The 16,850-nt window shown below is 44.9% G+C and overlaps 1 protein-coding gene across 7 annotated transcripts in view; it reads left to right on the plus strand.

Moving 5' to 3' along the window:
• The window catches only part of tango2 (transport and golgi organization 2 homolog (Drosophila)), a 208,682-nt gene that overhangs the window by 122,668 nt on the left and 69,164 nt on the right, over positions 1–16,850 (plus strand). For all 7 annotated transcript variants that reach the window (XM_070888077.1, XM_070888079.1, XM_070888081.1 and 4 more), the window contains one exon: positions 16,328–16,447. In XM_070888077.1, the coding sequence (XP_070744178.1) occupies positions 16,328–16,447 (120 nt within the window). The remainder of the gene's footprint in view (positions 1–16,327; positions 16,448–16,850) is intronic.

Genomic DNA, 16,850 nt, shown 5'->3' on the forward strand with positions numbered 1-16,850 from the left:
GAGTACCATACGGCTCAGTGCTGGGACGCGAGCTCTTTACAATATACATCAATGATTTAGATGAAGGAATTGAGTGTAATATCTCCAAGTTTGCAGATGACACTAAACTGGGTGGCAGTGTGAGCCTTGAGGAGGACACTAAGAGGTTGCAGGGTGACTTGGACAGGTCAGGTGAGTGGACAAAAGCATGGCAGATGCAGTATAATGTGGATAAATGTGAGGTTATGCACTTTGGTAGCAAAAACAGGAAGGCAGAATATTATCTGAATGGCGGCAGATTAGGAAAAGGGAGGTGCAACGAGACCTGGGTGTCATGGTTCATCAGTCATTGAAAGTTGGCATGCAGGTGCAGCAGGCGGTGAAGAAGGCAAATGGTATGTTGGCCTTCATAGCTAGGGTACTTGAGTATAGGAGCAGGGAGGTCCTGCAGTTGTACAGTGCCTTGGTGAGGCTTCACCTGGAATATTGTGTTCAGTTTTGGTCTCCGAAGCTGAGGACGGACGTTTTTGCTATTGAGGGAGTGCAGCGAAGGTTCACCAGATTGATTCCAGGGATGGCTGGACTGACATATGAGGAGAGACTGGATCAACTGGGCCTTTATACACTGGAGTTTAGAAGGATGAGAGGGGATCTCATAGAAACGTATAAGATTCTGACGGGACTGGACAGGTTAGATGCGGGAAGAATGTTCTCTATGTTGGGGTAGTCCAGAACCAGGGGACACCGTCTGAGGATAAGGGGTAGGCCATTTAGGACTGAGATGAGGAGAAACTTCTTTACTCAGAGAGTTGTTAATCTGCCGCAGAGAGTTGTTGATGCCAGTTCATTGGATATATTCAAGAGGGAGTTAGATGTGGCCCTTACGGCTAAAGGGATCAAGGGGAATGGAGAGAAAGCAGGAAAGGGGTACTAAGGGAATGATCAGCCATGATCTTATTGAATGGTGGTGCAGGGCCGAATGGCCTACTCCTGCACCTATTTTTCTATGTTTCTATGAATGACAATAGTCTTGGAGGAACCACCAGGTCACCTAAGAACAACCTTTCTGAAGCTGGTGATTCAGATTCCATTTGAGTCATGTCTACCCTCGGTATTCCAGAGCACACTCCTAGTAATCCCAAAAATTACTGAGCAATTTTGCTTTTATCAGTGGTTGTGAAGGTGATTCTTTGGGTTGTCCTATCATGCTTGTAAAAATGGGTGATTTTAACCTCCATATTGATTGGACAAATCAAATTGGTCAGGGTAGCCTTGAGGAAGAGTTCATAGAGTGCATAAGGGATGGGTTCCTTGAGCAGTATGTAACGGAACCAACCAGGGAGCAGGCTATCTTAGATGTGGTACTGTGTAATGAGACGGGATTAATAAACAATTTCCTAGTAAAGGATCCCCTTGGAATGAGTGATCATAGCATGGTTGAATTTCAAATACAGATGGAGGGCGAGAAAGTTGGATCTTAAACCAGCGTACTAAGCTTAAATAAAGGGGCTACAAAGATATGAGGGCAGAGTTGGCTAAAGTGGACTGGGAAAATAGATTAAAGTGTAGGACGGTTGATGAACAGTGGCGTACATTTAAGGAGATTTTTCATAACTCTCAAGAAAAATATATTCCAGTGAGGAGGAACCAATGTAAAAGAAAAGATAGCCATCCATGACTAACTAAAGAAATAAAGGATGGTATCCAATTTAAAAACAAGGGCATACAAAGTGGTCAAAACTAATGGGAGGACAGAAGATTGGGAAGATTTTAAAAGCCAGCAAAGAACGACTAATAAAGGGATTAAGAAAGGGACGATAGACTATGAAAGTAACCTAGCACGAAATATAAAAACAGATAGCAAGAGTTTCTACAGGTATATAAAAAGGAAAAGAGTGGTGAAAGTAAATGTTGGTCCCTTAAAGGATGAGACTGGGGAACATGGAGATGGCAGAAACTCTGAACAAATATTTTGTATCAGTCCTTACGGTAGAGGACACTAAAAACATCCCAACAGTGGATAGTCAAGGAGCTACAGCGGGAGAGGAACTTAACACAATCACAATCACTAAGGAGGTGGTACCCAGTAAGATAATGGGGCTAAAGGCGGATAAATCCCCTGGATCTGATGGCTTGCATCCTAGGGTCTTAAGAGAAGTAGCAGCAGGGATAGTGGATGCATTGATTGTAATTTACCAAAATTCCCTGGATTCTGGGGAGGTCCCAGCTGATTAGCAAACTGCAAATGTGACACCCTATTTAAAAAAGGAGGCAAACAAAAAGCAGGAAACTATAGACCAGTTAGCCTAACATCTGTGGTTGGGAAAATGTTGGAATCCATTATTAAAGAAGCAGTAGCAGGACATCTGAAAAAGCATAATTCTGTTCGCCAGAGTTAGCATGAATTTATGAAGGGGAAGTCATGTTTGACAAATTTGCTGGAACTCTTTGAGGATGTAACGAACAGAGTGGATAAAGGGGAACCAGTGGGTGTGGTGTATTTGGACTTCCAAAAGGCATTTGACAAGGTGCCACATAAAAGGTTACTGCACAAGATAAAAGTTCATGGGGTTGGGGGTAATATATTAGCATGGATAGGGGATTGGCTAACAAACAGAAAACAGGGAGTCGGGATAAATGGTTCATTCTCGGGTTGGCAATCAGTAACTAACTAGTGGGGTGCCGCAGAGATCAGAGCTGGGACACCAACTTTTTACAATCTATATTAACAACAGATAAAGGGACCGAGTGTAATGTAGCCAACTTTGCTGATGATACAAAGATGGGAGGAAAAGCAATGTGTGAGGAGGACACAAAAAACCTGCAAAAGGAAATAGACAGGCTAAGTGAGTGGGCAAAAATTTGGTCGATAGAGTATAATGTTGGAAAGTGTGAATTTATCCACTTTAGCAGAAAAAAAATCGAAGAGCAATTTATTATTTAAATGGAGAAAAATTGCTAAGTGCTGCAGTATAGTGGGACCTGGGGGTCCTGGTACATGAAACACAAAAGGTTAGTATGCAGGTACAGCAAGTGATCAGGAAGTCCAATGGAATCTTGGCCTTTATTGCAAAGGGGATGGAGTATAAAAGCAGGGAAGTCTTGTTACAGTTACACAGGGTATTGGTGAGGCCACACCTGGAATACTGCGTACAGTTTTGGTTTCCATATTTACGAAAGGATATACTTGCTTTGGAGGCAGTTCAGAGAAGGTTCATTAAGTTGATTCCGCAGATGAGGGGGTTGACTTATGAGGAAAGGTTGAGTAGGTTGGGCCTCTACTCATTGGAATTCAGAAGAATGAGAGGTGATCTTGGTTGTGTCTCTGTAAAGCATGCACTCCCATGTCCTGCCACCAGGGAGCTCATCCCCTGAAGTCCCAAGGGATCCCAGCATCCCTTGGGAGCACTATATATAAGCCGACTCCTAAGGCCTGTTCCTCACTCTGGAGTGTCTTAATAAAGACTGAGGTCACTGTTACTTTAACCTCCCTGTGTGCAGTCTCATCTGTGTTAGGAACACAATAACTGGCGACGAGTATACGAATCCAACACAAAGATGCAGCAAACTGTGGGCATCCTGGAGAAGTTCTCGGAGGGTGAGGACTGGGAAGCCTATGTCGAACGGCTAGACCAGTACTTTGTAGCCAACGAGCTGGACGGAGAAGGAAGCGCTGCAAAAAGGAGAGCGGTCCTCCTCACAATCTGCGGGGCACCGACCCACAGCCTCAGGAAGAATCTTCTGGCTCCAGTGAAACCCACAGATAAGTCTTATGAGGAGCTGTGTACACTGGTTCGGGAACATCTTAACCCGAAGGAGAGCGTGCTGATGGCGAGGTATCGGTTCTACATGTGCCAGCGATCTGAAGGTCAGGATGTGGCGAGCTACATTGCCGAGCTAAGGCGACTTGCAGGACAATGAGTTTGATGGCTACCTGGAGCAAATGCTCAGACTTTTTTGTACTGGGCATTGGCCACAAGACCATCCTACAAAAACTTTTGACTGTCGAGACACCGACCCTCAGTAAGGCCATTGCGATAGCACAGGTGTTTATCTCCACCAGTGATGACACCAAACAAATCTCTCAGCACACAAGTGCTAGCAATGTTCATAAATTAACTGGAACTGTGTTTGCGAGCAGAAATGTACAGGGCAACTGACAGTAGGCCTCAGGTGACCCAGATGACTGTGTCCCCAACAAAGTATGAATGCAAGGCAGTTCGCACCTTGTTGGCGTTGTGGAGGCTTCCATTCAGCCTATTCATGCCGCTTCAAAGGGTATGTTTGCAAGAGCTGTGGAACAATGGGGCACCTCCAACGAGCTTGCAAACAAGCTGCAAGCTGTGCAAAACCTGTTAACCACCATGTGGCAGAGGAAGATCGGTTCAGGGAGGATCAAAGCGATTTCGAGCCTCAGAGAGAGGAGGCAGATGCTGAAGTACACGGGGTGCACACATTTTCGACAAAATGTCCACCTATAATGCTAAACGTCAAATTGAATGGCTTGCCCGTAGCCATGGAACTGGACACTGGCGCTAGCCAATCCATCATGAGTAAAAAGATGTTTGAGAGACTGTGGTGCAACAAGGCACTCATACCAGCCCTGAGCCCCATCCACACGAAACTGAGAATGTACACCAAAGAGCTTATCATTGTCCTGGGCAGCGCCATGGTCAAGGTCATCTACGAGGGCACGGTGCACGAACTGCCACTCTGGATTGTCCCGGGCGATGGCCCCACACTGCTTGAAGGAGCTGGCTGGGCAAAACTGGGATGACATCAGAGCGCTCGCACAAGGCGATGAGGCCTCATGTACCCAGGTTCTCAACAAATTTCCTTCCCTTTTTGAGGCAGGCATTGGAAACTTTTCCGGGGCGAAGAAGCGTATCCACTTGGTCCCAGAGGCACGACCCATTCACCACAAGGCTCGAGCGGTACCTCACATGATGAGGGAGAGAGTGGAAATTGAGCTGGACAGGCTGCAATGTGAGGGCATCATCTCCCCAGTGGAATTCAGCAAGTGGGCCAGCCCGATTGTTCCAGTACTCAAAAGTGATGGCACGGTCAGGATTTGCAGCAATTTTAAAGTAACTATTAATCGTTTCTCGCTATAGGAACAATACACGCTACCTAAGGCAGACGACCTATTTGCGACGCTGGCAGGAGGCAAGACGCTCGCCAAGCTCGACCTGACTTCGGCCTACATGACGCAGGAGCTGGAGGAGTCTTCGAAGGCCTCACCTGCATCAACACGCACAAGGGACTGTTCATCTACAACAGATGCCCGTTTGGAATTCGGTCGGCTGCAGCGATCTTCCAGAAAAACATGGAGAGCCTACTCAAGTCGGTACCACACATGGTGGTCTTTCAGGATGACATATTGGTTACGGGTCGGGACACCGCCGAGCACCTACAAAACCTGGAGGAGGTCCTCCAGCGACTGGATCGCGTAGGGTTGCGGCTGAAGAGGTCGAATTGCGTCTTCATGGCAGTGGAGTGCAGTTTTTGGGGAGAAAGATCGCGGTGGATGGCATTCGGCCCACAGACTCCAAGACAGAGGCTATCAGGAAAGCGCCCAGGCCACAGAACGTCACGGAGCTGCAGTCATTCTTGGGACTCCTCAACTATTTTGTAACTTCCAACTGGGGTTAAGCACCCTTTTAGAGCCCCTAGATGTGTTATTGCGCAAAGTGAGAATTGGTTATGGGGGATAAAACCAAGTCATTGCTTTTGAGAAAGCCAGAAACATTTTATGCTCCAACAAGCTGCTTGTATTGTATAACCCATGTAAAAGAATTGTGCTAGCATATGACGTGTCGTCGTACGGAGTCTGGTGTGTATTACAACAAGCTAACGTTGCGGGGAAGTTGCAACCTGTCGCCTATGCTTCCAGGAGCTTGTCTAAGGCCGAGAGGGCCGACAGCATGATTGAGAAAGAGGCATTAGCGTGTGTGTTCAGGGTAAAGAAAATGCATCAGTCCCTGTTTGGCCTCAAATTTGAGCTGGAAACCGATCACAAGCTCCTCACAACCCTGTTCGCTGAAAACAAGGGGATAAATACTAATGCCTCAGCCCGCATACAAAGGTGGGCACTCGCACTATCAGCATATAACTATACCATCCGCCACAGGCCAGGCACTGAGAACTGTGCGGATGCTCTGTCGGCTATCATTGCCCACCACGGGGGTGGAAATGGTGCAGCCTGCAAACTGGTTGATGGTGGCGCAGCCTGCAGACTTGTTGATGGTCATGGAAGCGTTTGAAAATTACCTGTCACGGCCCGCCAGATTAGGACTTGGACCAGCCAAGATCCTCTGCTGTCCCCAGTAAAAAAAAAACTGTACTGCATTGGAGCTGGGCCAGAATCCCCGTTGAAATGCAAGAGCCAATCAAGCCGTTCCAGCTGTGAAATTACGAGCTGTCCATTCAGGCAGACTGCCTGTCGTGGGGTAACCGCGTAGTGCTACCAAAAAAGGGCAGGAAGACGTTCATCTCTGATCTCCACAGGACACACCCGGGTATAGTAATGATGAAAACAATAGCCAGATCCCACGTATGGTGGCCCGGTATCGACTCTGACTTAGAGTCCTGTGTACGGCAATGCAGCGTATGTGCTCAATTGAGCAACGCGCCCAGAGAGGCACCATTAAGTTTGTGGTCCTGGCCCTCCAGACCATGGTTGCGGATCCATGTCAACTATGCTGGCCCGTTTCTTGGTAAAATGTTCCTGGTGGTCGTGGATGCTTTTTCAAAATGGATTGAATGTGAAATAATGTCGGGAAGCACCGCCACCGCCACCATTGAAAGCCTGAGGGCCATGTTTGCCACCCACGACCTGCCTGACATACTGGTCAGTGACAACTGGCCATGTTTCACCAGTGCGGAATTTAAAGAACTCATGACCCGCAATGGGATCAAACATGTCACCTCGGCCCCATTTAAACCAGCCTCCAATGGGCAGAGCGGGTAGTCTCAACACAGCCTGGAACGAGTCACAGAAGGCTCACTCTAAACCCGCCTGTCCCGAGTACTGCTCAGCTACCGCACAAGACCCCACTCGCTCACAGGGTTTCCCCCGGCTGAGCTACTCATGAAAAGGACACTTAAAACCAGACTCTCGCTGGTTCACCCCAACCTGCATGATCAGGTAGAGAGCAGGCGGCAGCAACAAAATGTAAACGATGGTCGCGCCACTGTGTGACGGGAAATTGATCTGAATGACCCTGTGTATGTGCTAAACTATGGACATGGTCCCAAGTGGATGCGTGCATGGTGATAGCTAAAGAAGGGAATAGGGTGTTTGTAGTCAAACTAGACAATGGACAAATTTGCAGACAGCACCTGGACCAAACGAGGCTGCAGTTCACAGACTGCCCTGAACAACCCACAGCAGACACCACCTTTTTCGAGCCCACAACACACACCCAAAGGATCAACGACACCACGCCAGACCAGAAAATCGAACCCATCACGCCGAACAGCCCAGCAAGGCCAGGCTCACCTTGCAGCCCTGCAGGGCCAACAACACGCCAGCCCAGCAAGGGCACAGCCAACACACCAGAAAACAGACATTTGTACCAAGGCGGTCCACCAGGGAAAGAAAGGCTCCCGAACGCCTCACCTTGTAAATAGTTTTCACTTTGACTTTGCAGGGGGAGTGATGATGTGTATCTGAAACGCATGCACTCCCATGTTCCGCTACCAGGGAGCTCATCTCCTGAAGTCCCAAGGGGTCCCAGCATCCCTTGGGAGCACTGTATATAAGCCACCCCATAAAGCCTGTTCCTCACTCTGGAGTGTCTTATTAAAGACTGAGGTCACTGTTACTTTAACCTCCCTGTGTGCAGCCTCATCTGTGTTAGGGACACAATAATCTTATCGAAACATATAAGATTATGAGGGGGCTTGACAAGAGGATGTTTCCATTGATAGGGGAGACGAGAACTCGGGGCATAGTCTTAGAATAAGGGGCCACCCATTTAAAACTGAGATGAGGAGGAATTTCTTCTGAGGGTTGTAAATCTGTGGAATTCGCTGCCTCAGAGAGCTGAATATATTTAACAGTTTAGACAGTTTCTTAACCGATAAGGGGTTATGGGGAGCGGGCAGGGAAGTGGACCTCAGTCCATGATCGGATCAGCCAAGATCGTATTAAATGGCAGAGCAGGCTCGAGGGGCCATATGGCCTACTCCTGCTCCTATTTCCTATGTTCTTGTATGCCAGTTACTTCAGAGGCCCTCCGATTAATCAGAAAGGAGCAGGCTGAATTTTGCTCTGGAGGCAGATTTTGATTTTCCATCAGCTTCATCAGACTCTTAGGAAACCCGCCTGCCTACCTTGCTTTCATCAGTTTCTGTAAGGCTTTTGAACAAATGGCTCGCGTGTAAAAACTGGAATGCATATAGGTACACGGTCAAATCGTGGCTATTTTGCAGTAGTTACACTCCAGCTCCAAGATCCGTGAAAGGATAGATGAGAAACTCGCTGAAACTTTTGTCTCTCAAAAGAGGAACGAAGCAAGGTTGCCGATTGTCACTGAATCAATTCACTGTCTTCAATCGTGATGTCGGAAGGCATCATAAGATGTGACCTCGGGATGTTTATTCCAGGCCATTCTGAAAGAATTGCAGCACTCCTTTTTGCAGGTGATTGTGTGTGATGGCAGACTAATCTAGGGAGCATGTGCATCCTACTTACCATCATGAACAATGGGCTAAGGAGTTTGAGATGCTGGTGGCTGCCCCAATTGTGGCTTTGCAGGTAGAGATTTTTGAGATATTGATTAGAAGATAAAAGAAGTAACTGTTGATTCACATCAATGTTAAACGGGCACTGGTAGATACCAACTTTAGCCGAGATGCAACTCTTCAGGACTACACTGAGCGAGGGCAAGGGTCACTTTGGTATTTGTCATCTTCAGGAAAGCCCTATAAGCAGAGATTGAGGATTCCGAGTGAGTTTCATATTTGGAGACCGCTTGTCTGAAGCCATCCCCACAGATGGTTGTTACAGATGGGTTTCACGATAATTTAATTACATTTTTCAACAGCTTGGCTCTAATGTGATATATTTTTCTCTTCCTGGGTTGAGGATTGTTACTGTCACCAGAGAATAAACTCTCTCTTTTTTTTCTCTACTGGTAAAACAAAGCCCATATTGAAGCATATGGCAAAAAAAACACTGGAAAATGTATTGTACTTCAAGATCGACACCACATACTTGCTATCTCAATCAAAACATCTGGATTCAGAGGACAGGTTTAAGGCTTTGGCAGCAATATTCTGCTTGTTATTTAAAAGCTTAGTAGAAAATTCAAAGATTTCAATCTTCATTTTGCAGTAAGCTAGAATTAAATTTGAATCTATGTCAGTTGTAACTGAAAAATAAAAAGGAAATAATCTGAAAATCGTTTTCCATGAATACAGGGTATGTCATTTTCCACACATATATTGATCAAACTTCCCCTAGTTTAAGGTCATTTCTAAGTGTGATGGATGCAGCATGTTCTGAGATTTGACTGTTCCAGTTTGTTCTTGTGCAGCAAAGGGACTGAACAGTAAAAATCAATTCTAAACTATTTTACAAGGAAATACACGGTCACAAACTACAACTCACTGACTGGCACGTACAACCTTCTGACTATGAAGAAAACTTTCCACTATCTTGTTTTTTTGATGCTCATCAAGGTCAGGGATGCCCTTGCCGAGTGATGGAATATCCCCACCCACTGTTTGCATTGGACACCACTCCCAGGTATAGCACAGAAACAGAAAATGCTGTAAATATTCAGCGGGTCCATCAGCATCTTCGGAGAGATAAGTTGTTTGAAGGGTTCTGACAAAGTGTCTCCACTTAAAAAAAGGTTAATTCATCTGTTCTACCCACAGATGCTGCTGAATGTTTCCAGCATTTTCTGTATTTGTTTCAGATTTTCAGTATCTACAATGTTTTTATGGCTTTCAGGTGTCGCACAGTTAGTTGCTGAGTCAACTGCATGCCCGAGCCAGAACCACAGAAAGAGCATTTCCGCTCCACCAATATGGCATTTTCTCCATCTCTGTCAAGAACCAAAAAAGACCTATCTCAGTGACATTGCCAATTAAGGGCTGTTTGCATTGTCAATCCATCCCCACTTGGAACTGAGTGAGATTGCTCAAATACATTTCACATACAACCCTTACTTCAACAAATCGAGGAGATTTTCATCCCATTGGTGTGCGCTCGATTTGAACCCAGATGCAAGAGCTGAAAGGTCATGTCTAACCAACTGCATCACCGAGTTCCCTAACATTTTTTAATTACTTTTGCAAAAAAAAATTTGTAAGGTCAAGTCACTGCTGCCGAAAAACACCCCCGGTATGGGTTTCATGCTATGCAGTGAATTTGTTTGTCAGAAGGGCTTGTGTTCATGCTTGTGTTGAGCATTCATGCTATGCTTCAGATCTCAAACACTTCACTGTAGGTAGGTGGCAGGAAGAGACCATCCAATTTCACGTGAAGAGCAAGAAATCAGCAGCCTAGTCTCTTTGGACCACTGTTTTCCAGCTGGAGTAATGCAGAAACTCTAACAGAAGGGGGCCAAATAGAGTAAAACCTTTGAATCAGTCAATCCTCTGCTTAAAATAAGAGCACCAAACAGATTAATTGACTATCCTGAGAGAGTAAACACACATTACTTAAAGTTCTGTCCCCATAAGAATACGGATCTGTGCTCGCTGACCTACATTGGCTCCCAGTCTGGCAACGCCTCAATTTTAAAGTTCTCATCCTTGTTTTCAAATTTCTCCATCGCCTCGCCCTCCCTATCTCCTTTAGCCTGACAACCCTGCGAGATCTCTGCACTCCTCGAATTCTGGTGTCTTGCGCAACCTCGATTTTCGTCGCTCCACCATTGCTGGCTGTGCTTCAGCGGCTGGGGCCTCAAGCTGTGGAACTCCCTCCTTAAATCTCGACCTCTCTACCTCTCTTTCCTCCTTGAAGACACTTCTGAAAACTTACCTCTTTGACCACGCTTTCAGTCATCTGTCCTACTATTTCATTATGTGGCTTGGGTGTCAAATTTTGCTAACGCTCCTCTGAAGTGCCTTAGGATGTTTTACTATGTTAAAGGCACGATATAAATGCAAGTTATTGTTTGATAACTGAAGGGAGCAAGGGCCATCCTGGAGTTGGTTATATTTCTAGATCAAGATTTGACTCAATATTGATGCCCCCACCTCAAGAAAAGATTGATATTTTCTTAGAAATGTAAATGAATCGAATACACCAATTTAAGAAACAACAATAACTTTTATTTATATAGCATCTTTAATGTAGTAAAACGTCCCAAAGCGCTTCACAGCGGTGTTATCAAACAAAACGGATACATTTGACACCGAGCTGCATAAGAAGAAATTAAGGCAGATGACCAAAAGCTTGGTCCAAGAGGTAGGTTTTAAGAACCATCTTAAAGAAGGGTAGAGAGATGGAGAAATTGAGAGGTTTAGAGAGGGAGTTCCAGAGCTTCGGGCCCAGGCAGCTGAAGGTATGGCCACCAATGGTTGAGTAGTTATAATCAGGGATGCTCAAGAGGGCAGAATTTGAGGAGCGCAGACATCTCGTGGGCTTGAGGCCGAAAGATATTACACCGCGATAGAGAGGGGCAAGGCCATGGAGAGATTTGTAAACCAGGATGAGAATTTTGAAATCGAGACGTTGCTTAACCGGGAGCCAATATAGATCAGCAAGCACAGGGGTGATGGGTGATCGGGACTTGGTGCAAGTTAGAAAATTGGCTGCCGAGTTTTGGATGACCTCAAGTTTACATAGAGTAGAATGTGGGAGGCCAGCCAGGAGTGCGTTAGGGTAGTCAAGTCTAAACAGTGACTTTGATTCCGAATTGGAATAGAAGGATGAATTAACATAGAAACATAGAAAATAGGTACATGAGTAGGCCATTCGGCTCTTCAAGCCTGCACCACCATTCAATATGATCATGGCTGATCATGCAACTTCAGTACCCCACTCCCGCCTTTTCTCCATCACCCTTGATCCCTTTAGCCATGAGGCCACATCTAACTCCCTTTTAAATATATCCAGCGAACTGGCCCCAACAACATTGTGGTAGAGAATTCCACATGCCCACAACTCTGAGTGAATAAGTTTCTCCTCATCTCAGTCCTAAATGCTTACCCCTTATCCTTAGACTGTTACCCCTGGTTCTGGACTGCCCCAACATCGGGAACATTCTTCCTGCATCTAACCTGTCCAATCCCGTCAGAATTTTATATGTTTCTCTGAGATACCCTCTCATTCTTCTAAATTCCAGTGAATACAAGCCCAGTCAATCCAGTCTTCATATGTCAGTCCTGCCATCCCGGGAATCAGTCTGGCAACCCCAGCATGGCACCATGCTCAAAGGAAGCACAAGTCAAATAGAGGTAGGATGACAACACCGTAGCAGCAAATTCCAACCCATGTTCCCTTCAGGCCTGGCATTACAGGATCAGTACATTTACCCCACTAAAACACTACTTATCTTTGGTTTACTGTTTCTTCTCTTTGCTTTTCCCTCTGTCTTTTTTTCTACTTCTCAGTCTCTTTGCTTATCTCTGCCTGTGTTGATAAGTTGAGACTGTATTGATGTCTGCATTAGTTTGGGCAGAAAAGACACCGACTGCCTGTCTGATAATTCAGGATAGCATTCTGCAGTGAACACGTTTCCCTTTTCTTACTAGTGCATCACCGAACCGTTTCAAATGTCCTGGTTCACTGCTGTTTTTTTTAATTTGTTTCATCCAAACTATCTGCATCTATGATGTTCAAGCAGTCACCAAGATTGCTGGAGAAATATTTTGCATATTTTCTTAGGGAATCTTAGCAACCATTGAAACAGTCGGCAATAAACGTGCTCTAAAACTCTTTGTTTCAGAGTTCCTGTTTGAAATGCAAGAATTCGTTTCGAACTGCAAATGCTGTTCACATTGGGTTTTTTTAAATTACAAAATATTTTAATTTATAGGTAGATGCTATAACCTGAGTGTTTGTTTTCTGTGAGTCTTCATTCAGCCGTAGTTAAGCCACACCAGGAACAGAGGGGTTTGTCACTCTTCGGTGGAGAGTGGAAACTTTCTCTGCTTATAATGAAATATGTGTGTTTGATGTCTTATGTAAGCACTTTAAAAATGCAATAAAGTGGTCCAGTACTAGTATAAAGAGCTACAAACTTATGTTGACATTTTCAAGCTACTACCATTCTAGGCTTTACAGATGTCCTTTCTCTGCTGAAGTTCATCTATGCTGATTTTAAAGTCTGACGTATGATTTCAATATTGCATTCCACTTGTAGATTAAAATGGGAACTCTATTTGGTATGGGTATGAATCGACAGACTTGCCTATGATGATGATGAAGAATCTACAGAGGAGTAATGTATCAAACTGAATAGAGATAATGTATTTTCAGAAGTTAAAGAATAAATTTTCAGCAGATACGGAAACGCAGTTTAAGAATGCAAAGGATTTTGACCCCTTTGCTGCTTTTGTTGTGTGTTATACTTTTACAGATCTGCCTATCTGGTCTTAGTGTATTGATGTCCGAATGTTCTTCTCCGACCCTCCCCTGGCCCTAACCCATCCAATGCTCCTCCAACCAGGAGACAATTTGGGTCACAGACTCCAACAGCTGCCATCAGTGAAACCTCACCCTTAGCATCTGATATCTTTTGTGGAGTAGGACAGCTCTCACCTGCCAGTTTCTTTCTTTCAAGAGAGAAAGAGAGTGCACTCCACCTTGGCGAAGCACTCCATCTGCTGGCCTGCATGAAAACCTGTGATGGTTTTCTATAGAAGAGAGAGCTGAATGACAGTCAAAGAGGAAAATCCAGTCCTGGCTCTTCCAAATGGGAGTTCAGCGCTGCAAAAATAAAATAAGCCCCACATGTTTTAGTTTCCCAACCCCACACAGTTTTCCAGTCAAGATATTGGGCTGGTACATATAAACATACAAAAATGACAAACAGTAAAAAAAAAACGAGCTGGTGCATCCACCTTGTCCCATACTGTCATGGTGCAACATAACACCATGACCACCAATGTTCCCTCTAATTTTTATTTTGATGTTGCGTAGCCTATTTAAAATTCCCCGTATGCAGGTTTTTGCATTTAAAAAGTTGGTGAACCGGTTGCGCTGGAGCTGTAGAGTGCTGCACGGTTTAAAGGGGACATTGATGATCACCGCCCGCATCTGCCTTTTGTACGCTGTGATGTCAGCCGCAGTTAGGATCTCATCCAGCTCCCTTTTTAACACTTGCAGCCAATCTGCACTCACTGTACTACATTTCAACAGTGACTACATTTCAAAAAGCTTTGGGGATGCCCTGAGGTCACGAGAGGCGCGCTCTAAAAGCAAGTCTTTCTTCCATTTTACACGAGCCTCCAACTTGTTCTGAAGGTCAATTACCCTCTTTTTCAAAAGAAAATCCTTCTGACAGCTAACCTAATTCTATGCTTACGTAACTTTATGCATGCCCCATGGTGCTTCCTAACCTATCAAACTCAAATAGCCTATCCACATGGGCTGAATCTAATCCTACTACCGAGCTTTCTCCTCGTTATGGTACTCTTTTTAACTGGAACAGTTTTCATTCTTTTGCCTACAAAGCAACAATGGCAACATCTTAAAATAATGTTATTGGTTGCAAAGAGCTTTGGGAAATCTGGAGGATTGCTTTGAAATGTCTTGATTCCCAGGATGCATTTCCTTGCCCAAATGCTCATTCCTTTTGTGTGAGCAATAGCAAACTATTCACCCACAAGAGGCTTGACCTCCAAACCCAATCCTGTCCACCACCCGGGCACGTGTGCTTTTGTGCAGGGGGTGTTGGGAAACAAAGGAATGGGAACTCTGGAAGATTTTCTCCGCACGAACTCGGTGGTGGTGTGAATTTTAGTGTGCCCGTACTGCTGCAGAAGCTGAGATTACCCAATGCAGCGAAGATCGGAGCTTCAGTCACTTTCTAATTCAGTTGCTAGTAGGTCTACAAGATTGATTTGATCTGGGAGACAGAGACCGTTTTCCTCCTAGTGGGATAACTCTATGGGAGAGGACATTCCTCTTTTAGCAGGAATATGTTTTTTCCATAATTAATGTCACAAATGAAACTGCATTTTTATAAATTGCATGTTACAAAGCTGTGCATTAACTGAAGACAAGTACAGCTGAGATGGGAACAAAGTAGGCCATTCAGCCCCTCGAGCCTGTTTCACTTGTCAATTAGATCATGCCTGATTGGTACCTTAAACCCATTTACTTGCCTTTGCTCCATATCCCTTGATACCACTGCCGAAGAAAAATCTTTCCCTCTCAGCCTTAAATTTCAATTGACCCAGCATTCACAGACTTTTGGGGGAGCGAGTTCCAGATTTCCACTACCTTTTGTGTGAACATGTACTTCCTGATTTCACTTCTGAATAGCCCTGCTCTAGTTTTATAGCGGCCATTCTGCCCATCTATCTGATCCTTCCATAGAAAGCTATGATTTTCCCCATTACAACATCTAACTGCTTCAGAAATGATTCCAGAGTTTTTGCCTCTAGTACCCTAACCAGAAGTCGATTCCATCACTCTTTGCGTGAAGCAGTGCTTCCTGATACACGTCCTGTTCCTGCTTTTTTATCTGTTTGTACCTGTGTCCCCTTGTCCTGCAGCCGTGGTTTAACTTGTCATTGTGTTGCGGATTAACCTTCTCTGTTCCATTTTGTATCTTAATTTCGTTAGTGTCCATTAATTGCAGCAAAAGAAACAGATACTGTCACTCCACCCGGACTCGTGCAGTGTCCCCTCTGACACCCAAATAAGGAATTTGCCAAGAGAGAATTCTTGACTTTAGAATTCAAAATAGTTACTTGCATTCATGAACAAATTATTCTAAACACTAAGTTCTCGTTCTCCCACCCCCACCCCCAAATTATGAGATTCTAATTTATTTAAGACTGGCAAAAGAGCCAAAGGCGACATGAACAAAAACTTTTTTCCGCAGCGAGTGGTTAGAATCTGGAATGCACTGCTTGAAGGGGTGTTGGAGATAGACTCAATCGTGGCTTTCAAAAGAGAATCAGATAAGTACCTGGAAGGAAAGAAAACTGCAGGGCAATGGGGAAGGGGTGGGAGAGTGGGACGAGCTGAAGTGCTCTTGCAGAGAGACGGCACGGGCTCGACTGGATGAATGGCCTCCTTCTGTGCTGTAACCATTCTATGATTCTAAGTTCACTGTGACCAGTCGGTTCCGAAATAAATGATGTGGGTTCTCTGGTAAAACAGCACATTTACAAGCCTCTCTCTTACTTGTGTTCCATGTGTTACCTACAGGACTGGATATGGAAAAAGGCAAAGAAGGAGGAACATGGTTGGGTATGAGCAAGAAAGGCAAGTTTTCTGCACTGACCAATTATCTTGAACCCATAAGCAACTTGAACACACGAGGCAGAGGTAAGGAATATTATCAACCGATGTCTTCTACAGAAGCAACAAACTCCTTTTGCTTTACGTAACTTGTTAATTTTTAATGTATCATTCAAATTTCATTACTATAGAATGAAACAAATATGTGCTAACGTTAATGCAGGCCAACATCTGTGTTCCTCGGACAGCATGGTTTTGTATCACGTGATGCTCAGCAGGTATAATGTACAATGTATGAATAAGGAAACATGTGAAACCAACATGTTTTCAACAATTATGACACCAATTTTCCTGTGGGTTGTGTGCACTTTGTTCCCCCCGGGTGTAAATTGCAGGAAATGGGGGCATCCTGCAATTGAAACGTCAGGTTTTCACCTCTTTTGTGTTGCCCCAGGCATTTGGTGAAGACAGGATCAGGCTCTGTTTTACG

The sequence above is a fragment of the Pristiophorus japonicus genome, chromosome 8 (genome assembly GCF_044704955.1).
Source record: "Pristiophorus japonicus isolate sPriJap1 chromosome 8, sPriJap1.hap1, whole genome shotgun sequence".
NCBI classification, from domain to species: domain Eukaryota; kingdom Metazoa; phylum Chordata; class Chondrichthyes; family Pristiophoridae; genus Pristiophorus; species Pristiophorus japonicus.